The following is a 27141-nucleotide window of genomic DNA, read 5'->3' on the forward strand; positions in this document are numbered from 1 at the left end:
GCCAAATTTGAGATCTATAGGACAAATAGTTTGCGAGTTATGGCCAAAAATAAAAAAAAATGAAAAATTTTCATCGTTTGAGTCGCATTTTTTTTTCGCGAAAAATCGACTATCGAATTTTGGGCTTTTAAGCACTTTTTCTAACGTAAAATGAGCCGAGAAAAACGATGGCGCAAACCGCATCTCAATATCTCTAATAGTTTCCGAGATATTTAACTTTGAAAATTGGGAAAAATGAGAAAAAATGAAAATCAACTATCCGAAACTTTGATCGGCCATAACTCAGTTATTTGTTGTCGTATCTGAATTTAAATCCCAGATTTGGAATCGGCGTAAAATTCTGCGTGCAGTGATGTATAATAACTCAAGTTTACTCTAAAAACAAGCGAGATATCGATATGAGAAGTTTGGTATAGTTTTAATCATGAATTTTCGCGAAAATTTGCAAATTTCGACTATTGGAAAATCTAAAACGATTTCTTATGTAAAAAATCGCGAGAAAAACGATGCCGCAAACCGCATTCCAATATCTGGAATAGTTTCCGAGATATCGAGCATGAATTGTTTCGAACCTTCGAAAATTTGACCCTCTGGCGACAACCCAAAATTTCAAACGGCCATAACTCGGTTATTTATTGACAAATTTAAAAAAATTATCATATTTTTGGATTCAGCGTGAAATTCTGCGTAAAATGAGACCCAAATTTGTTGAGTTTGCTTAATAAATAAACGAGGTATTGGCCAAAAACTGTTTTGAAAACATCATTTTAGGGTGATTATTAATCATTGTTTTCAAAATGAAAATGACGTTTTAATAGCATTGAATTATGCATCACTCGAAAGAGGAGATTAAAATCTATCTACTGGCCAAATTTGAGATCCATAGGACAAATAGTTTCCGAGTTATGGCCAAAAATTAAAAAAATTGAAAAATTTTTATCGTTTGAGTCGCAATTTTTTTTCGCGAAAAGTCGACTATCGAATTTTGGGCTTTTAAGCACTTTTTCTAACGTAAAATGAGCCGAGAAAAACGATGGCGCAAACCGCATCTCAATATCTCTAATAGTTTCCGAGATATTCAACTTTGAAAATTGGGAAAAATGAAAAAAAATGAAAATCAACTATCCGAAACTTTGATCGGCCATAACTCAGTTATTTGTTGTCGTATCTGAATTTAAATCCCAGATTTGGAATCTGCGTAAAATTCTGCGTTCAGTGATGTATAATAACTCAAGTTTACTCTAAAAAACAAGCGAGATATCGATATGAGAACTTTGGTATAGTTTTAATCATGAATTTTCGCGAAAATTTGCAAATTTCGACTATTGGAAAATCTAAAAACGATTTCTTATGTAAAAAATCGCGAGAAAAACGATGCCGCAAACCGCATTCCAATATCTGGAATAGTTTCCGAGAAATCGAGCATGAATTGTTTCGAACCTTCGAAAATTTGACCCTCTGGCGACAACCCAAAATTTCAAACGGCCATAACTCGGTTATTTATTGACAAATTTAAAAAAATTATCATATTTTTGGATTCAGCATGAAATTCTGCGTAAAATGAGACCCAAATTTGTTGAGTTTGCTTAATAAATAAACGAGGTAATGGCCAAAAACTGTTTTGAAAACATCATTTTAGGGTGATTTTCAATCAATGTTTTCAATATGAAAATGACGTTTTAATAGCATTGAATTATGCATCAGTCGAAAGAGGAGATTAAAATCTATCTACTGGCCAAATTTGAGATCTATAGGACAAATAGTTTGCGAGTTATGGCCAAAAATTAAAAAAATGAAAAATTTTCATCGTTTGAGTCGCAATTTTTTTTCGCGAAAAATCGACTATCGAATTTTGGGCTTTTAAGCACTTTTTCTAACGTAAAATGAGCCGAGAAAAACGATGGCGCAAACCGCATCTCAATATCTCTAATAGTTTCCGAGATATTTAACTTTGAAAATTGGGAAAAATGAGAAAAAATGAAAATCAACTATCCGAAACTTTGATCGGCCATAACTCAGTTATTTGTTGTCGTATCTGAATTTAAATCCCAGATTTGGAATCGGCGTAAAATTCTGCGTGCAGTGATGTATAATAACTCAAGTTTACTCTAAAAACAAGCGAGATATCGATATGAGAAGTTTGGTATAGTTTTAATCATGAATTTTCGCGAAAATTTGCAAATTTCGACTATTGGAAAATCTAAAAACGATTTCTTATGTAAAAAATCGCGAGAAAAACGATGCCGCAAACCGCATTCCAATATCTGGAATAGTTTCCGAGATATCGAGCATGAATTGTTTCGAACCTTCGAAAATTTGACCCTCTGGCGACAACCCAAAATTTCAAACGGCCATAACTCGGTTATTTATTGACAAATTTAAAAAAATTATCATATTTTTGGATTCAGCGTGAAATTCTGCGTAAAATGAGACCCAAATTTGTTGAGTTTGCTTAATAAATAAACGAGGTATTGGCCAAAAACTGTTTTGAAAACATCATTTTAGGGTGATTATTAATCATTGTTTTCAAAATGAAAATGACGTTTTAATAGCATTGAATTATGCATCAGTCGAAAGAGGAGATTAAAATCTATCTACTGGCCAAATTTGAGATCCATAGGACAAATAGTTTCCGAGTTATGGCCAAAAATTAAAAAAAATGAAAAATTTTCATCGTTTGAGTCGCAATTTTTTTTCGCGAAAAATCGACTATCGAATTTTGGGCTTTTAAGCACTTTTTCTAACGTAAAATGAGCCGAGAAAAACGATGGCGCAAACCGCATCTCAATATCTCTAATAGTTTCCGAGATATTTAACTTTGAAAATTGGGAAAAATGAGAAAAAATGAAAATCAACTATCCGAAACTTTGATCGGCCATAACTCAGTTATTTGTTGTCGTATCTGAATTTAAATCCCAGATTTGGAATCTGCGTAAAATTCTGCGTTCAATGATGTATAATAACTCAAGTTTACTCTAAAAAACAAGCGAGATATCGATATGAGAAGTTTGGTATAGTTTTAATCATGAATTTTCGCGAAAATTTGCAAATTTCGACTATTGGAAAATCTAAAAACGATTTCTTATGTAAAAAATCGCGAGAAAAACGATGCCGCAAACCGCATTCCAATATCTGGAATAGTTTCCGAGATATCGAGCATGAATTGTTTCGAACCTTCGAAAATTTGACCCTCTGGCGACAACCCAAAATTTCAAACGGCCATAACTCGGTTATTTATTGACAAATTTAAAAAAATTATCATATTTTTGGATTCAGCATGAAATTCTGCGTAAAATGAGACCCAAATTTGTTGAGTTTGCTTAATAAATAAACGAGGTAATGGCCAAAAACTGTTTTGAAAACATCATTTTAGGGTGATTTTCAATCAATGTTTTCAATATGAAAATGACGTTTTAATAGCATTGAATTATGCATCAGTCGAAAGAGGAGATTAAAATCTATCTACTGGCCAAATTTGAGATCTATAGGACAAATAGTTTGCGAGTTATGGCCAAAAATTAAAAAAAATGAAAAATTTTCATCGTTTGAGTCGCAATTTTTTTTCGCGAAAAATCGACTATCGAATTTTGGGCTTTTAAGCACTTTTTCTAACGTAAAATGAGCCGAGAAAAACGATGGCGCAAACCGCATCTCAATATCTCTAATAGTTTCCGAGATATTTAACTTTGAAAATTGGGAAAAATGAGAAAAAATGAAAATCAACTATCCGAAACTTTGATCGGCCATAACTCAGTTATTTGTTGTCGTATCTGAATTTAAATCCCAGATTTGGAATCTGCGTAAAATTCTGCGTTCAGTGATGTATAATAACTCAAGTTTACTCTAAAAAACAAGCGAGATATCGATATGAGAACTTTGGTATAGTTTTAATCATGAATTTTCGCGAAAATTTGCAAATTTCGACTATTGGAAAATCTAAAAACGATTTCTTATGTAAAAAATCGCGAGAAAAACGATGCCGCAAACCGCATTCCAATATCTGGAATAGTTTCCGAGATATCGAGCATGAATTGTTTCGAACCTTCGAAAATTTGACCCTCTAGCGACAACCCAAAATTTCAAACGGCCATAACTCGTTATTTATTGACAAATTTAAAAAAATTATCATATTTTTGGATTCAGCATGAAATTCTGCGTAAAATGAGACCCAAATTTGTTGAGTTTGCTTAATAAATAAATGAGGTAATGGCCAAAAACTGTTTTGAAAACATCATTTTAGGGTGATTTTCAATCAATGTTTTCAAAATGAAAACGACGTTTTAATAGCTTTGAATTATACATCAGTCGAAAGAGAAGCTCGAAATCTATCTACTGGCCAAATTTGAGATCAATCGGACAAATCTTTTACGAGTTATGACCAATATTAAAAAAATTGAAAAATTTTCATCGATTGAGTCGGATTTTTTTTTTTGCGAAAAATCCACTATCGAATTTTGGCCTTTTGATAACATTTTCTAACGTAAAATAAGCCGAGAAAAAGAATGGCGCAAACCGCATCTCAATATCTCAAATAGTTTCCGAGATATTTAACTTTAAAAATTAGAAAAAATTAGGAAAAATGAAAATCAACTTTCTGAAACTTTGATCGGCGATAACTCAGTTTTTCGTTGTCGAATCTGAATTTAAATTCCAGATTTGGAATCGGCGGAAAATTCTGCGTACACTGATGTATAATCACTTAAATTTACTTTAAAAAATAAGCGAGATCTCGATATCAGAAGTTTGGATAGTTTTAGTCATGAATTTTTGCGAAAATTGTTGTACCGTAGAACTAAAAAAATCCGGACCTGATGGAACAGTTTAGAAATGGCTTTTCACTTCTCCAGTACAACTGTTTGCGCCAAAATTTATTGACTGGTGTAATTATTGCAGGGTATAGCGTGTAATTAGGGTGAAATCGGTGTAATAGCAACCTGCAGGGTTAAGCAATAAAAGAAATTTACCACTTAATTTTATTACTTGCACACGTTGCATTCAATACTCAACGTTCGGGCAGTAACCATACAAAATGTATGTATTAGTTTTTTTTGTAGTTTCCAATTTATAATTAGATAATAAATAAAAAATGAACTATGTAATGATACTTTTATTGACCATAATTTTTACATAATGCTTCTAAGATAAAATAGAGTGACACATGGGCATAAAACGATCAGTTCCTGGTTAATTTGAGAATTTTTCACATTCAACTAGCTTTTGTGCTTCATTCTGAAAAACAATCCAAAGAATAACGATAACATACACATCATATTACAGACCTGGACTATTTTATATATCAGCATAATAGTATCCATAGATTCCTTGCAATTGTCAGATTCGGTCCCTGTCGAACTACGTTTCCCCCAATTAGGGGTAAAATTTAACTGAGCTGAACATATTCCAACGAAAGCGATTAAGAGCACCATAAACCACACTTTATACATTTTATTGAGATGTTGCGAACAAAATCCACTGTGAACGCTGATGACTGAATGGTTTTCCGAAGAACTATATTGGTCTTTTATACTCAGCTTTTACTGGGTAATTGAAAAAACAACGCCACCCACTGAATTAATTGAAGAAGCCCTTCGGTAAACATTGCGGCAAATGTAACTACAATACAAAGATGGGCAATGTCGCGAAGAATCTTTGTAAGTTTCTCATTTCCGTTTTTTGTTACACGACAAACTGTGAGGGTGGGAAGTTCCATAAGTTGAGTGAAAATCACTTTAACCAATAAATTAATGTTTAAATAAATTACATTGATGATAAAAATGAAGTTTCAGAGGCAGACGCCGTTGAAAGCAGCAAAATTGAAGTACAATTTTTATTTATATCTTTGTTGGTTCTGATTTATTGCTTTGCTATTTATTGTATCTTCAATATATTAGAACGTTAATAAAAGACTTTTAATGACCTAATAAAGCGCAAACGCATTAAATACATAAATCGACGAAATTCACGTCAGACAAATTTCTCTTATTAAAACGTAATGACATGACATATCTATGTAAAGAATTTATCAACAGATTTGTTTTTTATTATATTAAATTAAAAAAATTAAAATTACAGTATGGAAGCAATTTGATAAATTATTTTTTTGTGATTTCATTTGTTGCTTTTACCAAATTTTGCAGAGAATATAGTATTATAGTGTTTTATGTTCATTTCTAATAAGTTTAAATAACATCTATGAATACGAAACACATATAATTTAATTTTGAATCTTCACTGGATGAACTCCCTGAAATGCCCTAGTTAACCTTAACCCTCCAATTATTATAAACTCTAGTGAAAATAACGTTTATAATATCTTAACCCTTGGTTATTTATTTTCAAAATTTACAAAACCATTTATGTTTCCCTTTGAAACCTTCTTTAATTGTAGAGACAGTTGTATGACCATTTTATGGTGCATTTCTTATTAGAACATAAAACCATTTTTATTCTCCATCGTCGGTTTGCCATACACTAGCAATGATGGATAAAGCAATAAATTATACCTTTACATCATTCATTGAAATATTTGGTTCTTTAATACTGGAAGACTGCTCCTCTGTTCCTCCAATAGTCTAATATTTAGAAAGAAGCTCAGTTAAAATCACTTTTTGGTAAAAATCTACGACTATGACACTTTCTTGATTGCAGTTTACTGATCAAAATCAATTATTTTTTAACAAAAAAATCCAAAGTAAAAAATTCAAAGTAAGATTCATACTAGTGCATGTTGCACTAGTCAGACAGGATTTTTGTTCAATAAATTTTATCAATGAGCTGTCTCTAACACAATAAAGACATTTAATCTGTTCCTGAAAATTATATAAACTTTTAGTTATAATTCAAATAAGTCAATATTTTGATCAAATATCACACAAAACAACTGCATGTATTATTGTATTAATCAATTACTAGCCACTTCGTGGTTTTGAGGCCAAAAAACCTAAATTCGAAGCAAATTCTATTTGAAACTGTAATACACGTTGTCCACAGGCGGAAATAGTGGGGGGTTGTGACGTCACGTAAAAACGCCTGATTGTCTGTTTGCCTTTAAACTCTTTATTTTGAACTCTCGATAATTTGAAATTTTTCTCTTGAATTTCAAATTATCGAGAGTCTACTGTACCGTTGTATACTATATTCTTATTTTATCTGCTTTAGACCATGTAGGCATAATAGATTAGATAATAGCAACTTGTCAATATTTTGAAATTTTAAAGGTCAGTAAGTAGAATGTCAATAATTCAAAACTGTTCTAAAATTTTTAAAATATCAGAAAAATTACATCTAAAAGATTTTGCGTTCCCGGTTCCTGGGGTAAAGGATCAATATAAATTATATTTTTTGACAAATTTATTGTATGTACCTTGGAGCTACAATCGGCAAAAAATAACAACTTCAACATCTTTTACTGATAACAAAAAATCTCAACAATCTTCACATGCAAATAAAGAAGTCAAAAGAGTGTCAATCAACACCAATAACTTATTTGTCATCTCCAAGAACATTTCCAACTCACTACAAATCCATCAAAATTGACTAGTTATGGAAGTAGGTATGACCTGTGTGTGGCTGATAAGTTAGATAGAGCAGCTGGGGAAATGTCAGTTGGTAAAGTTGGCTGTTTCTTAGGTTTATGAATCAAACTTCCCAACTCAGTTAATAAAAATCTTGAGACCTGTATGAGCGCAATATGGATGGCATATTGCATAAGAAGAGCACCAAAACCCTTGTAAAGACCAAGAGTCCCTTCAGACGCCAGGCAACTCTCATAGCAATCCATCGCACCCGCGAAATTTGTTAAGATTGGCAACACTGAACGACCACTGTCTAAATTGTCTACTATCGTCCTTGTACCCTGAAAACAACATATAAAAATTCGAACAGTATCGTGGTTAAAATCAAACGTACCTGCAAATATAGCCGATGAATAATCGTCTCACAAGGAAAGAAGGCAATGTCGCTCGCAATGTTGGCAATAAGGGATGCAGTCACATCCAAATCCTGTAGAACGACAGAGTGCGATATATCTTTCGGTAATGCACCATTGGCTTCATGTTTGTTCTTGTATCTCGTGTGGAGGAGCCGTACCGACACCCCTTTTATCATCATTGTGAATAAATATTTCGATAGTCCTAACGTGATCGTGGGGACTATTAACACCCAGATGGGTAACATTCGACCTTTGGCGCCTCCATTCCAGTTAAAAAGTCTCATAAACCCTTCTTTAAAAACATCCAAAATCCCGGGTTTCTCACTGGCGATCTCACTCTGAACAGTTTCAACAAACGAGGCTGAATAAAATGGAGTGACAATAGCCAGACTCACGCTAAAATCAAAAGTGTAATGACCACTTTCACTTAATTTGAAGTTACCATTTTAGCAGAGTGTGTTGAAGGAATTGTTTGAGACTACTGTGCCATCGAATTTCCCTAAAACGCTCATTTTAGAACGAAAACAAATGGTTGTGTTACCTACTTTGGCCATGGCGTTATTTTTGAAATTAAGTCTTCAACTCCTAAGGAAATACCTCTGACTAACAAGACGGAACCGAGTCCTTTCCATAGCGTAGTAAGGCCTTGGTGCTGGTGTAACCTATAAACGGTCGGTACCAAAGTAAACGGCAACAAATGGTACCTTTGTGAAGTGTGATGCACTTGGCATTGTCGTCTCAACACTTGAAAAGGGTGACTCAACAAATTCTCAGCAACCAAACTGACAAATGCCACCCCAGCCCCAATTCGACGTTTTAACACTATTTCTAAAACACCAACATCAGTAGAGCTCGCAGCAACGACAAATTTACCTTCTTGTGTTTGATAGTATCTATTGGGAAAATTTGCGATAATATCTCGATTTCGCAAAAACTCTTCATGGGTTATCTGACGTTTCGACGATTTAAAGTGGTTTAATTCGTCGTCAGAATTCAGATCAAGATCTAAGTCTACATTATTTTGGTTTGCCATTACTATAACCTCACTTTTCACTTGACCAAAAACATTCTCGTATTATCGAGTGATGTAACTACGATTGGAACTATAAAAAATCGATTGAATCAAAGCAAACCCATCGTGTATTCAAATTAAGGAAGTTTTGCTCGATAAAGTTGCCACGGCTTTATTTGTTTGACGTTTGACTGGTTTGACTTTGACGTTTTGACAAAAGTCACAGACCTGTGACAGTTGAGAGTATTATGCACACATTTTCCATAACAGACAATTTCCATCTTTTGGGGCTTAAAAAAATCCCTGTTTAAAATTATATACAGTAGACCTTCGATAATTTGAACCTCCATAATTTGAATTTCTCGATAATTTGAAGTTTTTTTCCGGTCCCTTCGATTTCTCTCGATAAGTTGAAAGATTTCAATGTATTTTGGCGCCCTCGATAATTTGAAGTAAAATCGAGAAGTTTTCTCCCGCCAACACTCTATAATTTGAATTTTTCTCTCCCGAACTTTCGTTAATTTGAAGTCCTTCTAGTGGGTCTACAAGAAAACTTCTAAATAAGCCATTCTTAACAATTCCATTGCCGCTTTAAAATCAAATTTTACATTTTTTTACTTAGGTTTTTAATAAAGGGTTATTGAAAACTTCGTCGTAGTATAAATCGGTTTCACCAGAAGAATTAAAAGCTTAAAAACTATAAATTTTACGATATTTTGTCAAAGTGGAGTTAGTGGATTTTACGCTCTCTTCTCTGATTGGTATGCGTATTCTGACTATTGTCTGTTTGCCTTTAAACTCTCGTTTATTTGAATTTTTTTTTCTCTTTCTCTCAATTATTTGAATCACACTAATATTTTGAACTTTCGATAATTTGAACTTTTTGCCAAATCCCTTGAGTTTCAAATTATCGAGAGTTTACTCTACTTCTTAAATAAAGTTTTAAAATTAATTGAGAATAATTATAAGAAAATCTAATAGTTAACATGGATGGACCGAGAGTAAGAATCACAAAGAAAGGACCAAATGGAATGTGTAAAACAGCGTATTTTTAAGACGCAAAGATACATTCCTAGTACAATTCAAAACATACATTTTTTTAAATTTGCCGTAAAGCTCAAAAATGTTGACAAATCATGACCCTAAAGTTAGCTATTCAAAATGAGTACTCATGAATATAAACAACAGTTTCCCTTAAAATAAAAATTTGGAAAAACCAAATGTTTCTGTTTTAGTTTCGGAGTTATCGAGGTCTATAACTACATACATATTAAACGAAAAATTCACTAATCGCGACTTTAAACGGTTATAACTAAGTTATTTGTAGACGTACGTTCAAGAATAACATTTGATTCTTATATAAAAAACCGCGAGAAAAACGATGGGCAAAACCGAATCTTCCTATCTGTCTTAGTTTCGGTGGTATTGAGGTTTATACATATAGAAACTAACGATTCAGCAACCGAGACTTTAAACGCATTTAATTTAATTTTTTGTAGACCTATGTTCAAGAGTGACATATGATTCTTATGTAAAAAAGCACGAGAAAAACGATAGTAAAAACCGTATCTCTCTATCTGTCTTAGTTTCGGAGTTATTGAGGTTTATACATATAGAAGTATTAAATTACACATGGCATAGTTTTTTTACAGCATTTTTCTACAACAGTTGTATTAGGATATTTCTGTATAAAGGGAAGAACGTGAATATCAGCAATTTATGCATCATCAATAGCACAATGGTAAAGTGAAAGATTTATTCCTAAACATTCATTTTTACCTAAATGGATCAATGTCCATGCGGTTTCTAAGGTTAGTCTAAATAGTCCAATGTTACTTCAGAAAAAGAGGCTCTTAACATTCGTGTTGCTAATGGAAATTACCAAAACAGCTTGAATAATTTTTAAAATAAGATTTTTTATCAATTTCATTTACCATTAAATGCTTGCTGAGGTACAATTGTCTTATAATTGTATACCTAAATATATCCCTGGACTTTCCGATGCGTTACAGCTCAAATTTTCGCCATTTAGGTCACACGGAATTTCATTACCTTTCTCGGAAAGTGAAGTGCTTTTCCAAAAAATGCAATGAAGAAAACGAAACGTCCTTCTTTCGCTGACCATGATATCTGAAACGTCATCAGTGATTATGTTGAAATAACCACTTCTCATCAACTTGTGTCCAGTATTTCGCTAATCTCTCGTGTGATGCGTGTGTAAATCAGATTTAAAACAACAAAATGCGGTGTGTCTTTTTTCCATTCGTTTTGGTCTTTTTTCTGACTGGAATATGCTATATTAGCGGACAGGGTGAGAAAAACTAAAGAAATTCTTATATATTTTGGATCAGGATGTGATCAATGAAATTTTAATGCAAGAGATAAAAATGTTCCGAGAAGTACATCACTGTATTTTATGAACGTTTTATGTTTAAATAATAGTTATTATGTGTTATTATGTATCATTATTGATTTAATGTTTTTTTTTTCAGATGCTGAAGGTGTTCCATGTGAAACCCCAAACGAAGAATATGGTTTATGTATAAGCATCTACAACTGTGCCTATTTAATGAATCTTTTAGTGACCCAAAGTAACAATCCTCGAGTTCGCACCTTCTTGAGATCCTCCACTTGTGGTTACATTGGGAATACTCCCTTAGTATGTTGTCCTCAATCTAAACAACAAAGTACACCAACTCCTGTAGTTACCTCTCCATCTACCCAAAATCCGATAAGTCGTACTCCTAGAACTAACAGTGTTTACAATCTTCCTAGAAAACCGGATTGTGGACATAGCAATATAACAAACACAAGAATCATCAATGGCCAACCCGCAAAATTAGGTAAATACATACCGATCAATTAGACCATGAGGTATAATTGATTTTTCGTTGCTTGTTCAAATACTCTGATGACGATTTTTTAAGGTGAATTCCCGTGGATTGTAGCTTTGGGATACAAAAATCCCAAAAATCCGGACTCACCTAAATGGCTTTGTGGAGGAACTTTGATCACTGATAAACACATTCTGACGGCAGCACATTGCGTGCACAATCGACAAGATTTGTAAGTCCCAAATTTTGTTTTAACGTCTTGAATTAATTTTTCGAAATTGATAGTTGTAATAATTATATAGAATGTTCTTAAAATAAACCTGTTTTTGAAATGAATCATTCTATGCATGAAGGAAAAACCTGTAGAATATGTACTTCAAGTGCATTACTTGTAGATACATCAGGCGTTGAATAATAAGTTTGTCATTCTAAATACTTTCGGCATTAGCGTGTGCTACTAATCAAGGCGCAGATCGTGACTGTATTTAATTTAAATTGAATAACAAGTGCTGAATTAAAGAAAACTAAAGAATTTATGCTCTGTTTTGTTAACAATTATGACTTACGTAACACCACAAAGAATTTAAAAATTATTTTCAGATACATAGCTCGCGTGGGCGACTTGGACTTGTACTCCGACTCGGATGGTGCAGACCCGGAAACAATTCCTCTAATACAAGCAAAAGTTCACGAAGATTACAATTCTGTACAGTTTACAAGTGACATCGCTATCCTTACATTAGCTAAAAGTCCCAGAAAAAGTAAGTTATTTTTTGCCCCACTCCCAATTGTATCGTTTTTTCATAGCTACAGCATGGCCTGTTTGTCTCCCCATCGAAGATGATCTTATAGCAAAAGATTATCGGACAACTATACCCACAGTGGCCGGTTGGGGTACTGTTTCATTTAGTAAGTTTAGGGCTATCGAATATATTTTTAATAGTTAAAAAAACTTGCTTCTTTAGATGGTCCAAGTAGCCCGACTTTACTGGAGGTGACACTTCCGATCGTCGATAACCAGCGGTGTAGTCAAGCGTATGGTAATCGATCGGTTATTGATAACAGAGTAATGTGTGCGGGTTATCTTCGCGGTGGTAAAGATGCTTGTAAAGGAGACTCTGGAGGTCCTCTGATGCATCGTCAAGGTGATCAGAACGCGGTAACTTGGTATTACCAAATTGGTGTCGTCTCGTATGGACTTCGTTGTGCAGAAGCCGGATATCCTGGAGTTTACACAAGAGTGACCGCTTTTTTGGACTGGATTCAAAGAAATATTATCTGAATTCAAGACAATATTGAAGCGTTATGTGATTTTTATCGTAATATATTTAAAGAATGCCAATGTCAGAGCCTTGTCCTATTTATTTGAAACTTTAGAGAGTTTTTATTTATTCTAAATAAAAATATAGTCGCATCTGAGTTAGCAGTAAAACAAGAATTATGAATTTTAATTTCTATGTGTGAGAAGAAATTTAACAAACAATGAGTCAGTATAACCCGTGTGGTTCCCAATTACCTATTTCAAGGATAAATGAGATAATTCCAAGAAATCAAGTTTATAATTAGAAATACCGCGTCGGTTCGCACAATATTTAGAATACTTCGACTTCCTGACGAATATTTTTATGAACTTAACCTGTTTTTTGACAAATAATCATTTTGTAGTTTGTTCAATTATGTTGTATAATATCTGGGTATATCAGTATATTTCCTATCTCACAACAAGGTTACATTTATTGCAGCAAATTATTTATTTGCTACTGCTAAATTGCAGAGTGTATCAAAAAATTGTACTGTGATGTAATAACTAATTATCGTATTTGCGCAAAATTAAGGATTTCCGACTTTATAGCCATTTTCTGCAAAATGATTTCATGTTTGGGAATATCGTGTTTAGAGCATTTAAATGCTCTAAAAAAAACCGACGTTTTTAATTTAATTAAATTACTTGAAACTTTCCGATCAAAACAAAAAATATGTATGGAGAGATCAAATAAAAACTTATCCTCAGTTACCTCAGTTACCCAAAAAAACGAAGGCAAGAGAACGTGTTGTGATTAATTTTTTACAAGATAACTTTTCGCAATATGATTTAAACCTAATCGTCACTAAAATTTTTGCAAAATTTTCAGTTTGCCAACGTCAAATTACTAGACCGAAACAACTCTTTCTTCAATCAAACACATGACTGGAAATTTGATAGCAAACTGAGGATGACTTTTCTCTTGATCGCACAATACATACCTACTCCTCATTTATTTTGAATACCGCATTTCAAGGTCGAAAATTGTGGAGCTCTACGGCAAATTTGAGAAGATTTATCCATTGGATTGAACATAAACGAGTACTGGAACACCCAAAGACCTGTTCGTTATTGTTTTCAATAGATAAATCCTCTTAAATTTGTTGTAGAGCACCACAACTGTCACAAATTATGACCTTGAAATGCCGTATTCAAAATAAATGAGGTAGCTTTATACATTGTGCCGATTTTTTGCCACATTATGTTAAATCGGAAAATGAAATTGTTAGTTCTGAATGCTGCTGCTGCACTTTAATTTGCATTTTCGGAATGTCCTAAAAATGCTCTATCAAATTTAAGTCTTTTTGGGTTGATGTGAACCGTCAATATATTTTTTAGAAACTAAGTCGATTTTGCGTTAATTTTGCGGAGCAGTGTATGAATGTACAAAAACTTTCAAACTAATTTTATAGGTAGAAAAAAAGAAAACCCTCAACAGAAATCCTAGTATATTGAAAAATAAACGATACATGTGATTTAATAGAAAACTTAAAGTATTTGATTGTATAAGCAAGACAGTTCGTACAACAAAACATTTATTACAAAAGATATAAAAAGAGTAAATAAATATATATCCTAGCATTTAACTCAACAAGTCGAGAATTATTTCAGTCATTAACACTTCTAAAGGAATCACAAAATTATAAGTCAGTCAGTCCTTCTCCGGATTTCTTTCTCTTGAATCAACTAAAGGTGTTATTATCGCCGGAGACATAGCCAAGGCCGGATTGGCTACAGCTATTATATTATCCCCACTGGATGCAATGATTTGGACTTTTGGTGAAAGTTTCCTTGAATCTTCATCAACATCATTCGAATCGTCTATTTTTTTATGAAGAGAATTTGATCCTGAATATGAATCTTGGTCGTGACCACTATTCTACAAATAATGACATGATCATGTGGTCATACATATACACAGGGTTCGGTAACACTTATGGTCACCCCCAAAATCGTCGTTTTAATTTTAAAGATAAAGTTTTGAAAATTTGCATGCGCTGATAGTGACAAAGCTCTAGAATCTGACGCAAAAATTTAGTTTTTATCACCGACAATTTTGGCATCGCGTCGCCTTAAAAGGGTTGATGAAACCAATCGCAACTTTTTTATCAATATATGTAAATATTTTTTTCGAAGTTAATTGAAACAATGAAATTATAACAAACAATAATAAATAACAATTTTTTGCGTCAGATTCTGGAGCTTGATCAACTACTAGCCAATGTAAATTTGCAAATTTTTATCTTTGCGATTTTGGTGGCGTCCATGTGTTGCCGAATTTTGTATAATTGGTTGCCTACCTGGGAAGGCGAATTCGAGTTGCTGAAAGAAAAATGTGAATCTCCATCTTCAAACTCAATAGCTAAGGAAGATCTTCGCGTGGAATTATCTCTAAAATTGTGTATTTATAAGATAAACATTGCGGTTTCTATACTAACAGACCTGTTATGAATATGATTTTTTGTGTGGTTATGAAACAAGGAATGAAGTGACGCTCGCATGACGATATTTTCTTCCGAACTTTCCTAGAATAATACCTTTATATCATACAAAAACAAGAAAATTGTATTTTAAAATGTGATTTATCTACAGGAAAAACGTGCCAAGCAAGATTATCAAGCAAATGCCTTCCTTACCTCATTTTAAACGACCTGCATGCTAAAAATGAAGCGAAATCATTAATTCTATAGCATTAATTAAAAAGCAATTAAGTCAAGTGACAACTTACCCAATTAAAAAGCTGAAAGCGAAAGCGCAGTTACCCTTAAAGACAATTCGGAAATAGACCCATCACTTTATTCATTAATAATAAAATTATTGCAAAAGGTAAGGAACAAAAAGGGACAAAATCACTTTATATTGCATGTTTCTTAAAAACTCCACCAAATTTTCTCCCTTTTTGTTTAAATACATAAATAACATTCTTTTAAATGACTAGAAAAATGGTGAGACTAATTACAAAAATATTGTCTTCAAGCGTAAACATTATTGGTTTTACACAACAAACATGGATGTATAATGTATTATAGCTAAAATAATTTGGAAAATAATTTAAAGCTGTCAGTGTTCCATAAATGTAACACCATTTTAAAATACTCTCTAGTGATTTTTGAGCATATTGTTTAGCTAATTTGCTCAAAAACAAGCAAATTGTAAGGAAAATAAAATAAGTAAAACGCTTCTTAAGTTTGGCCCCTTTTGGTACTACTTCATTTTTCTGGAACACTCTGTATAAAGCGTAATTGTCGTTGTCCCAATATGCAAGTTAGAGTGTCTATCTGAATAGACTCACCTCCATAAAAATCCGTAAGCTCTGCAATCTAACTTTTCAAAGTTAACATATCATACGACCATGCATCAATATTTGCCTGTCAAGATTTCGCAAAAAATTAAAGCTTGAAAAAAGCACCGTAAAGCAAAAGCATCAATAAATATACAGCATGCACATTGGTGCATTAAAAGTAATAAAATTGTTTTGCAATTAGTCTTTTAAATTAATGATATCGTGTGTTGTGGTTTTTTTTGTCTGTTATATTGGCTGACCTGCCGTTGCTCATCTCCATCCGAATTAATTTCAAGTTTTGGTTTTTTTGCTAAAACACCATCGAGATCATTGATTCTTGGACTGCACCTAGAATCCAAAATTTCCTTATCATGACCTAAATTTTTGTGCATGTACATTGTTGACAATCTAAAATTTCTAAAATAAGTAAGTTGTACGAATTTTATAATAAAAACTTACTGCGTTTTTGAGTAGTAACAACCGGAATCTTTGACTACTTGCCGCGCTAGAGGGAAGAGTTCATCTCTCCTTGTCAACAAAGCAGGAATGAATCGACAAATTTGGGCCGCTGCTTCGTTTACAGATACTTCATGTAATGTCAGCGGCTTTTCTGGTTTCCTTTTGCAATCGAAACGGCCGTAAATGGCAGCGTAACGTCGAATTTCATCCATACGACGCGGGTCGTTTTCGGGCATTGACATTACCAACTGAAAAATAGTAATTTGGTAACATAGAACATAGAAGCTTTGTGAGAATTTACCTCTAATTCTTTACAAACTTTCTTCTTGGTGTTGTGGGATTTTGGTTCAAATTGGGGCAAATGTTTGCTCAGTCTTTCAGCAGCGGCGGCCAATTTGCCTATCTGCGAGTCGATCAAAGTTGGAGTCGAATGTAGCGATATACTACTTCCAGGACTCGAACTAGACGAAGGAGGACAAGAAGGATCTAATGGTGAATAAGGCCTGGAACAAAAAGTTCATTCCACGAAGAAGAAGTAGATTTGTACCTTTTAGTAAGTGTTAACCCAGGACTAGCGATGGGAGGTAAGGCACAAACATCTCCAGGAGATGGTGAATAAATTGTTCTACTATCACCGCTATCAACTGAATAAAATCCATGATTGCTAGTTATCCTAGGACTGGATAATTCTATTTCGAAATCTTCTCCTGGCACTAAAGGTATTTTGAACTTGGTAGGATTTGTAACCCATTCTTGTAAGGACTTTTGTAATCTTCGTACGTGGAGTGGTTTTGAAGCCATACCAACGAGAGACATTATTTCTAAAAACTCTTCTTCACCAGCGTCGCACAGTTGCTGGACGTCGTCGCCGCCCATTTCGAGAAGAGTATCATAGTAGAGCAACAATGAAGCATTTTGCATCACCCTGTACAGTTGCAATTCCGCCAGATTTGTAGGGTACGATGTGGGGAAGACTGAAAATACAAAATCTTAAATTTGTCAATGGTCAATATTCTCAGATTGTGGTACAGTCACGGCCAATATAAAGTGGTTCAGCTTTTAAACAAAAAATTAACTTTTGAACTACTAATAGAAAGTTAGCATAACTACTAATAATAGGCACTCAATAATTATTAACCTACAAGGGGAAATGTGTTTTGTAGATTGCGGATGCTGTATGCATCAATGTCAATTTTTTCTTTTGTTTTAATTATGTCATTGTTAAGCCTACAATAATTATTATTATGCCTACTTTAAAAGTCAATTTTACACAGCTCAATCTTTGAGAAATGTGGCTTCATTTTGGCCGCCACTGTATAAAATATACATTTGCGCTTGTCAAGAAATATAGAAAACTCTTTAATTTTTATTTGAAATCAATGGAAAGAAACAATAAAAACATTGACAGTTCACATTTTTAAATTCGCTAAACAGTCATTTTAAAGGAGAATTGCCATTGAAATCGTTAGTATAATGAGCAAAAATGTCATTTTTATTAATTTGTTAAACAATATTAGATAACGTCGCGGAGTAGGTAAAAAACATCGCCAGAAAAAGTAAAATGTAGGAAGCAGAACAAACAACATGGCATCATTAGGATATTTATCGGGTTATTTATTGGTTTATTTTTATTATAGCACCTATAGAATTTAACAAATAACGTTTTTCGCTTCAAGGTTCAGACAAGGCTAAAAAATTAATTGCAAAAAAAGAAACAAAAACAAGCAAATTTACATTTTTATTAATGCCTAATATTGATTTTATTGACGCAGATAAACTTTATTTAATAAATATAATTAGATTACATTTGCGACATTCTTAGTATCAAGCAATACATTTTCTGAGTCACAGATTTTTTTCGAATACCATTAATTTTTTATGTGGATTACATTGCATTGAGTAAAAATTATAGAAAGTTTTTATAAAAATGTTTTTATCTTTAATATGTATTGTAATCATTAATCAATCGTTGAAATCTAAAGAGTTTCACAATTTCACCGATTTCGCACCTTCATCGTTGAATACAGCGCAAATTATCCTTCTCTGGAGATTCTTGGAGTATTGTGGCAAGTTTTTCAACTCATCCCTGACCTGACTTTTATCGATTCTTCAATTGTCGTTGCATTCGTCGTGTCTGCAACTCTGTTTGGGTGATTTTTTTCTTTCCGAGCTTGCGCAATAAAAGGGATTTTATAATAAAGCACAAGACGTTTTCATGATATGTTAAAATCCGCTTAAAACTTTCTCAGCCTCTCAAAAAAGTCAGACATCAAAGACGTTTTTTTAATCTTCGTAAAAAACTACGATGTGAATATCCGAAGGGTTAAAGATTTGGCTTATTCTACTTCCGATAGAGCCACTTCATTTATCGTGTGAACATAATAAAAAATTACGCATGTCAGACTATTTAATATTCAAGAACACGGTATGTCAACATACTTAGGGCATACGGTATTTGAATATCCTACAAAGGAGCACCCGCACTATAAAAACCGCCAGGTACATCTTTTACGGTCCTTTTGTTTTTTTTTCGGACCTTCCAGAAGTCCGTACCCTTTCTCACACTACCGGGCACAGATCAGACCTTTTTTTACGGGTCAAAAAAAACATCCTATTTAATTATGCGCGTAAGTAGAGTATTGACTATAAAAACTGCGCAGGTAAAATTGGGACAAGTTTGCTCTTACAAAAGATTCATTATGAAAGGAAAATTATTGCAACAAATTCGTTAACGACATGTAGGCAAAAGCGCAATTCAGTGAACAGTTGTTTAACTTTTAGTTGCTAATAGCCGAAACTATTATACAGGGTGTTATATAACTAAAGCAACAACTCTTACCTAGAGAATTAGATTGTTTACAGAAAAAGGTCCAAGTGAAAATTTTCTCTTTTTCGCTTTTCTTGTAAAAGTTATAAGGTTGTATAGTTAACCAATCAGAATAAAAACAAACATTTGTCACATTTGACATGATTAGTCAGTGGCGGTACAAATGTTCTTGAAATTGAATATTTCATTCAAACAATAAATCCCATAGGGTATAACTACCAATAATCGGCACCATTAGCAGATTTGTCAACTTCAAAACGCTGTATAAAATTGAATTTTTGTTCTACGCCTGTATGATTGTTGTCATTTTCCTCAGAAAAACTTTAATTTGTTCGAAAAATAGTTTTAAACCTCCAGATATTGTTAAAAACTCAAAAATCTTCAAAATTCACAAGATACAGTATTCAGCTAATAATGGGCACCTTTTTTGCTAATAGTTGGCACCGTTCTTAACTAATAGTGGGCACCATTTTAAAACACTCTAGGGGATTACCAAAATTGCAAAATTGTAAATTGGTATAATGAATATTTATAATTCTAATAAAAATTATTTATTGTAAAAGTCTTTTTTTTAGATTTATTCTTTTTGGCTCAGAATAGCACATTTGCTTTCTGCTTCTTTTCGCTCTCAATTTTCTTTGTCTTTTTTGACTCTTAGACAATATTATTTTTCGCTTACAAAACACAATTACCAATTTCAATTCTGTGAATTATAAGAGTGTTACAAAACAAAATTTTGGCTTAGGTGAAATGCAATAAAACCCGGAAATAAAAATGTAAGATTGACCCATTGAGATTAAGCAGATTTCTTGCTGGCATGTCCATTCGCTATCAAGACATTCATCATAAGCGACAAAGTCGAAAAAAGGACCAATTTCTTTGACTAGAATTTTACTTTGTGCGAGAAAAATGAAAGAAATTGATCATTTCTACATTGAGAGGTATCAACTGAATCCTCAATACTTCCCTTAGGTAACCAAAAATAAAATAAATAGATCTGACATTAATAACAATCTTCAATATTCAAGATTCAATTCAATTTATGTAGATCGCTAAGTAGACTGTAAATTACCAAGAGCCCAAGGTTTCTTAATTTTTATGTTTTCTGAACGGATTATATGGGTGTACATGATTACGCAAAATTTCAAAAATGTTATCTTAAAAATTAAAGAATTTTTGTCGGATCCTGTATACATACCTATATGCTATTTATTTTAAATCGGTAAATCAAGGTCATAATACGTAATTTTAGAACTTTGAGACAAATTTGAGAGGATTTATGCATTGTATTCTACATAAAAGGCTATTTAACCCACAAAAACTCTTTCGTGCACAATTTAACACATAGATCCTTTCAAATTCAACCCAAAAAAATCAAAATTTTGACGGAAATGTATTATTTTGCAACATCTGAGATTATTAATTTCTTAGGGTTGTGTGCTACAAACTAATATTAATAGATAGTTTAAGTTATCATTCTTTTTATTTTCTTGTTAAATGAGCAAAAGCAAAACGTATTGTATAATATCCATTTTCAAAACATAAAAATTACTAAGGTTGTGAAAAACAAAATATCCTAATCGTGACAGTTGGCAAGAATGGTAACTAAATGGGCAGTTGCAATTTTAAAGTTTTAAATTCGACTTGAAGTTCACTTTGTGCGAGAAAAATGAAAGAAATTGATAACTTCAACACTGAAAGGTATCAACTCAATCTTCAGCACTTCCCTTAGGTAACCTAAAATAAAATAAATGGATCTTCCATTAACAAACTTATTAAGTACAGTACTATAGGAAAATTCGATTTACGCACATCGCCAAGATTCTGCAAAGTAATATGATTTGTATGTTTTGTAAATGAATAATATATTATGTTAAACAACAGTTTTCCGAAGATTATTAACTCTTTGAAAAAGATATTCCTTTATTAGAAAACATTATGACAAAATGAATAATTTTGTCAATTTTTAAATTGAAAATAAAATAGAATCATTTTCGGGAGTGTACCTACCTGTTTAGAAACAGGTAAAAGAGCATTTTATTTTGTGCTAATTACGAGACATGAATAGGTCCTCTCAACAGATTTAAAAGAACGTTTTCTTATTGCATATAAATGTAAATTACGATACAATACATTTAAAACAAGTTTCAAGGCGGATATATGTCAAAAACAAGTATGCAACCTATAAGAAACGTCCCAGAAATATTGCATGATCGGAAGATTGGTATTTAAAACAGGTTCTGATCGATCATTTCTGGTAAAACCGGAAGTCCAGGAAAATGATACGTAGTGATATATGGGTCACTGACCGTTCCATATTATTTTCGTAGGTTTTGAAAAAGTTTTGGTCGATAATTTTCGTCAGTTTTTAGAATGTTATTATTTGAAATGAGCAAAGAAACAGAAATGCATGTTTTTTGCTTATATAAAAAAAACTCGAACGACTTGATTTCACAGACGAATAAAAAGTAAATTTATTTGTACATATAAGATGATGATATAAAAACGTTGCATTCCTAATGGGTTATGAGATAATTTTCTTTGATTTCTTTTAAATTGTATACATGTTAACCTTTAAAAGTAATTAGTTTTTTTGTCATTTACATAACAAACCTAAAATATCGACAGTGCAAAAACAACTAAAAAAGCATGTTTGTTTTTATCCAAGATTATTACGAAGTCATTTTTTTCGTGAACATAATAAGCTTAACGTTATAAACGGACTCCCAAGCAAGTTTTTTCATGTAATGACCGCAACTGAGATTAAAATCTTGTAGGAATATGAATCGAAATAAATTCATAGTAAAAATTATTCGTTTTTTTTGCGTTTTAAATTTTCTCATGACCTTAAATATCTAAAAGACAATATATAAAAAAAATTCCCATCATTACCAACAACATACCTTCCCATTATTCAAATCAAAGGGTTGATTTTTTAACATGGTGAAAAAACTCCTTCTATAACCTTGAATCTGTCTTCAAAGCGGAGGGTTTCCTGTAGGGTCCAAAATCCCACCCTAAGCAAAATCAACCAATCGTAGGGGAGCGTCCCAGGGGCATTTGCTAAATTTCAATGGCAAACACGCCCCATAAACCCCAACGGTATTTTTCTGAATTCGTGGTGCCATATTGAAAATTTACCAACAAAATACCATTATTTTATTTCAGAAAGGTCACTTGTTATTAATACCGGCCATGCAAATGCTTCAACAATTTCTTTTTTTACTTTTCGCCGTTTTTTGCTTATTTCATTATTTTTCAATTTCGGTTTGACGCAATAATGTAACGAATTGTTTCTTACGATTTGGTCGTACTGTACTCTGTCATTGTAATTGTTTAAGCTACACAACTATCGGTATTTGTCAAAAAAACTACAGGTAAGATCGAGTTAACTGAAACAAAAACTGTCTTGTTCTGGCATGGCGACTGTAGTGATGTACACTCCGCGACAGAATTTTTGTTAGCTGGTTCAGCTGCAGCATCCTGGACAACGTCGAATACAATGCCACAATTACAAAAACTCATTTAATGGACATTTTTAAAACGTTAAATATTAAATTTACAACTACTTCACGCTATATGTAATTTAATTATGCCGGCCGTAATAGTAAATTCGTGCCAGTTGAAAGAAATTGAAAGATTTTGAAGAAAAATTAATAAACAAAGCTCATGACAAAACGGCAGGGTGGTAGCGCTTGACCTCCAGAACATCCTGTATTTTTAATTTGTGTTTTAAACACACATATAAAAGACGTTTTTATGCTAAAAAATTTAATTTTTAATTTATTAATGCCGTAAATTTATGTCGGCTTTACAATAATAAATTTGCCTCCCTATTAATACTTGTTTAAAATATAAAAAAAAATATAAGCAGTCTAAATTAATGCATAATATGTGAAACATCTAAAGATTTCAATGATGGGTATAAAATAGAGAATGCTACAATTTCAATAAATGTTCAAATGATATTGTAATTAAAATAAGACCTAAAAAAGGAACTGCTACTTTTTTTCGTGAATTAACTACCCGTCCGTCATTGTCTTGCCGGTAGAAAATACAAACCGAATAAATATTTCTGTTTGTACATATTTATGTAACCGTCGAAAACTTATGACATAATGTGTACACCGCAGCCTCGGTCGCTACTATGAAATCAGTCAGAGCCGTCTCGCATGAAAAACTGTCTTTTGGATTTTTTATCAATAAGTTTTTTGTAGCAGCAGCAAACTCGTTGTGGACTAGTTTTTACCCCCAAATTTTTCAACCTTCCAAGCGAAAAAACTAAATTATCGATTTCAGACCGCTCCGAAATTGAAGTAGGAATTCCTCGTTAAAAAAAAAGTCACTCAAGAACTTGCTAGATATGGTACAAGAAACGTCTTCTGTAATATCTCAACAAAAAAGTTATTCCAAGACGTATTCGAATATTAGTGGAGCCTGGACCGGATTATTTAAAATTGTTCTTGTACATTCATGTTTCTGATCGGAACGTTACGGTCTAGAACCAAAAGTTTTTCATACTCAGGAATGCGTAAAATGTGCTAAAAACCAAACTGGTAATTAAAACAAAGGTGGGAAAAACGAAAATATTGCGGTCTACTGAAAATTTTAAGTTTTCAAAAAGTCTGTAAACCGAGAAAGTTAGTTCTTCCGCTTTTATTTAATTAATCAGGATCAGAAAATGTAAACGAAATATCAATTATTGAGGCCTAAATTGTGATTTTAAATTACTACAAAACAAATATGTAACTTGCAATTTTAGTGGCCTGTTATTATTAATATGTACATAGTTACAATTATTTAACAGTACATATAATTGTTTGATATTATAGAAGGGCATCTGCAATTGATAACCAATTAATCATCAAATGTTGGAAAATGATAAATGGTAATAAAAGTTCTTCTTGAGAAAAAATATGTAAACATTTAAATTTTGTTTAAAAACTAGTAGAACCAACACTTAAATTATATCATCTCAAAAATACGTTTTAGCTAGCTTAAAAATAATTCGTATAAATTCAAGGTTTTTTTATTCAATTCTAGCACTTTTTGTTCTTTGATATTTGTTGTAAAAAATAAAATAACAATATCCTAATATGTACTGGATTTTAAAGAAATTAACAAGATAAATGTTATTAAATAAAATTTAAGTGTCACTTGCAAACTTATGTGTATAAAATTTCCGAAAAATGTAACACAATTAACCAATCTCTTATATAAAATTAAGAAGTCTAACTTGTCTAACAAAACAAAAAAAAAGTTGCATTTTTATGCAGACATTATAAAACTGGTTACACACTGTAATTTAAATAAGTTTTTTCCGCATATAATAAAAAATGCCGAATTGCTATTGATGCTAATTGGAAAACAAGATATTTTCCACTGACATCTAAAAATGTAAAATAGTTATGAGAAGTTGTTACAAAATAAAGTTATGAATTTTGGCGCCAAAATTGTCTAAATTTTCTATTGCGCACGTCTTCGTTCAAAACAAGCCGGCAATAAATCAAGGAATCAACATCATCGGCAAAGTAGAATTCCCAGAATAAAGAGTCTTTAAGTGAACGAAGAATTTTGAAAGAAATTACTTGTGTTGTTGTGGTTTCTGCTCATGATCTTCCTAGACAGCGACGGTGACGTCGAGTTCCTGTGAGCTACGCTTAAATTCGGTGTCGGTGTTGGCGTCGGCGTCGGGACGCACACTTTAGGCGACTGTCTGGCATTGGCACAATTCCCACCGGAAAGTATAGTCCCGGAAGTGGTGCCGGCGGGCTCGACACTGTTAGCCCTACCGTCCTCGATGCTGTTATTCGTGGAGTCCATTTCACACACCATCAAATTGAGTATACGAGAAAATGCGGGAATAAAACAGTCGCAGAATGAGGTAGAGTTGTTGCAAGATTGCAACTTCCGAACCGTCCGAACCACAACTGCAGCAAACCTGGCGATTTTAGTTTATTTTTCTCCCTCTCCGACAGTATAGAGCGCGGCCCTCGTCCCCACTACGAACCGACGGCAGGGCACAAGGAGTTGCTGGGTGCAGAATTAGGGATGCGGACAGGACAAGAGATTACACCCTTTACCTTATGTACCCACAAAACGGCAAACTGCTCAAATTAATTTCACTCTATTTATATAGTAACTATGTACTTTACATGTATTTTACTCTATTGCACGTTTTCTCAAGAATTTCTTCTTTCAGAATTCCTGCAATCAAACCATACTAATTAGCAGAATAGTAAGTGGTTAATTTGTAATTTTAATTCTTTAATAATTGTAATTCATCTTACTAATAAGTAGGAACGTATTATTTTTATGACGCGAAAACAGAACATGATGCAATTATTGTAATTAATTAGATCATTACAAGCATTTACTATAAATTCAATAAATAATTAAGTAGTATTTACTAATAAAACTAAAATACTGGTACTAGTTTTTTGGCACCGTTTCGTTTCGACGTAGGCACAAAAAATTGTTTACCGTAGACAAATCAGAAAAACTTCAGCATAATCTTGTGAGCGTAAAATTTTTATTTCAACAGATAATTAAATTATAAAATTATATCAAATGTAAAAGGCTAAATGGAATTCTTGATTCCGCTACTATCTACGTCAAACGAAAACAAAAAAACCTGTTTTTTGTAATAATCATTTCATATAATATATGTAGTATCTTTTTTTTCAAGTGTTTCGAAGCTTGCGTTTGTAGAAGAAAACAACTATTTAATTAGAAAACAAATTAATAATAGGATTGAATCGGTCACTTTGAAAACGGGTCAACTCTAATTTTTTAATCAAAACAAAAGTTAATTTGAGTCCTATTTTTTAAACACTTTCGCAATATTTTTTCTTTGAAAGAAAGTTCATAGTTTGCTGTATTAATGTTGCGTAAAAACATCTTTTTATCTGGAGATGACCTGTTTTTAAAATGAACAGAAGTTTTTCATGATCAATTGTAATATGTACTTTTATCAAACTTTATTTTTATGGAAACAAATCTAACAGTGAATGTAAAAATTAACGTATTGAAATGAGGGTATACATTTTGAATAAGGGCTATAATAAACGCTGAGTGTGATTTGAACTAAGCGGGATTAATACAAAAAATTTCACCCCTTTTCAAAAGAAATCGATGTGTAGAAACTGTAAGAATATGTCACAGCCATAAGATGATTATGAAAAAAATTGACCTCTTTTAATTTAACTTTTCAATTAATGACAAATTCAGTTAAAATTCAAGCTTGCTTAAGTTCTACTTCTGTTGGCGTACTTATTGACAGAATTATTTCAATATTATGTTGATTAACAACAACGTGCAATTAAGTGTAATTTCATTGTTAATATCTCTAATCAATTAAGAATTATTTATTTTGCGTTGGTTAAATGAGCAAATATCTTTTTTTAAATATTTTTTAATAGATAAAAACAAAAATCAAAGACGTTTGGTACATTCAAGCACGAAAACGGTTAGCCATTTTTTCCTCACCCCTC

At 32.5% G+C, this 27141-nt stretch overlaps 4 protein-coding genes across 5 annotated transcripts; 1 reads left to right on the forward strand and 3 right to left on the reverse strand.

The window, feature by feature from the left end:
• Positions 1–5092: 5092 nt before the first annotated feature.
• Positions 5093–5509, reverse strand: Akh (Adipokinetic hormone). The gene is made up of 2 exons (XM_088047850.1): positions 5280–5509; positions 5093–5229 (listed from the first exon to the last, which is right to left on the reverse strand). The coding sequence occupies exons 1-2, from the start codon at positions 5442–5444 to the stop codon at positions 5185–5187; spliced, it is 210 nt and encodes a 69-aa protein (XP_087903976.1). The 5' UTR covers positions 5445–5509; the 3' UTR covers positions 5093–5184.
• Positions 5510–7332: 1823 nt separating this feature from the next.
• Positions 7333–9163, reverse strand: LOC148167250 (mitochondrial outer membrane protein SLC25A46-like). The gene is made up of 5 exons (XM_088047437.1): positions 8804–9163; positions 8476–8758; positions 8373–8429; positions 7909–8326; positions 7333–7855 (listed from the first exon to the last, which is right to left on the reverse strand). The coding sequence occupies exons 1-5, from the start codon at positions 8961–8963 to the stop codon at positions 7541–7543; spliced, it is 1233 nt and encodes a 410-aa protein (XP_087903563.1). The 5' UTR covers positions 8964–9163; the 3' UTR covers positions 7333–7540.
• A 1941-nt stretch (positions 9164–11104) lies between these two features.
• Positions 11105–13214, forward strand: LOC148167251 (venom protease). The gene is made up of 6 exons (XM_088047532.1): positions 11105–11253; positions 11435–11785; positions 11870–12008; positions 12377–12537; positions 12584–12685; positions 12742–13214. The coding sequence occupies exons 1-6, from the start codon at positions 11184–11186 to the stop codon at positions 13056–13058; spliced, it is 1140 nt and encodes a 379-aa protein (XP_087903658.1). The 5' UTR covers positions 11105–11183; the 3' UTR covers positions 13059–13214.
• A 1314-nt stretch (positions 13215–14528) lies between these two features.
• Positions 14529–25583, reverse strand: nab (NGFI-A-binding protein homolog). Of its 2 annotated transcripts, none has more exons than XM_088048022.1 (8): positions 25237–25583; positions 17369–17795; positions 17123–17324; positions 16822–17069; positions 16623–16770; positions 15522–15604; positions 15380–15470; positions 14529–14958 (listed from the first exon to the last, which is right to left on the reverse strand). In XM_088048022.1, exons 1-8 carry the CDS (start codon positions 25481–25483, stop codon positions 14731–14733), a joined length of 1674 nt encoding a protein of 557 aa, XP_087904148.1. In that variant the 5' UTR covers positions 25484–25583; the 3' UTR covers positions 14529–14730. The 2 variants fall into 2 exon arrangements, with proteins under 2 accessions (XP_087904148.1, XP_087904149.1); XM_088048023.1 differs by having other exon boundaries at positions 14817–14953.
• Positions 25584–27141: the final 1558 nt, after the last annotated feature.

Source organism: Gnatocerus cornutus, chromosome 10 (assembly GCF_029298725.1).
Source record: "Gnatocerus cornutus isolate USDA-ARS CGAHR chromosome 10, icGnaCorn1.1, whole genome shotgun sequence".
NCBI lineage: Eukaryota > Metazoa > Arthropoda > Insecta > Coleoptera > Tenebrionidae > Gnatocerus > Gnatocerus cornutus.

Coding starts and splice junctions, on each gene's coding strand:
- LOC148167250 (XM_088047437.1), bottom strand. CDS start 8,963: ATGGCAAACCAAAATAATGTAGACTTAGATCTTGATCTGAATTCTGAC. Junction 8,430..8,475: donor AAAATAACGCCATGGCCAAA/GTAGGTAACACA, acceptor TGAGCGTTTTAG/GGAAATTCGATGGCACAGTA. Junction 8,327..8,372: donor CAACACACTCTGCTAAAATG/GTAACTTCAAAT, acceptor TTTTGATTTTAG/CGTGAGTCTGGCTATTGTCA.
- nab (XM_088048022.1), bottom strand. CDS start 25,483: ATGGTGTGTGAAATGGACTCCACGAATAACAGCATCGAGGACGGTAGG. Junction 17,325..17,368: donor GGGTTAACACTTACTAAAAG/GTACAAATCTAC, acceptor TTTTTGTTCCAG/GCCTTATTCACCATTAGATC. Junction 15,471..15,521: donor AAAAATCATATTCATAACAG/GTCTGTTAGTAT, acceptor ACACAATTTTAG/AGATAATTCCACGCGAAGAT.
- LOC148167251 (XM_088047532.1), top strand. CDS start 11,184: ATGCGGTGTGTCTTTTTTCCATTCGTTTTGGTCTTTTTTCTGACTGGA. Junction 12,009..12,376: donor GTGCACAATCGACAAGATTT/GTAAGTCCCAAA, acceptor AATTATTTTCAG/ATACATAGCTCGCGTGGGCG. Junction 12,538..12,583: donor AGCTAAAAGTCCCAGAAAAA/GTAAGTTATTTT, acceptor GTTTTTTCATAG/CTACAGCATGGCCTGTTTGT.
- Akh (XM_088047850.1), bottom strand. CDS start 5,444: ATGTATAAAGTGTGGTTTATGGTGCTCTTAATCGCTTTCGTTGGAATA. Junction 5,230..5,279: donor TGATATATAAAATAGTCCAG/GTCTGTAATATG, acceptor ATTGTTTTTCAG/AATGAAGCACAAAAGCTAGT.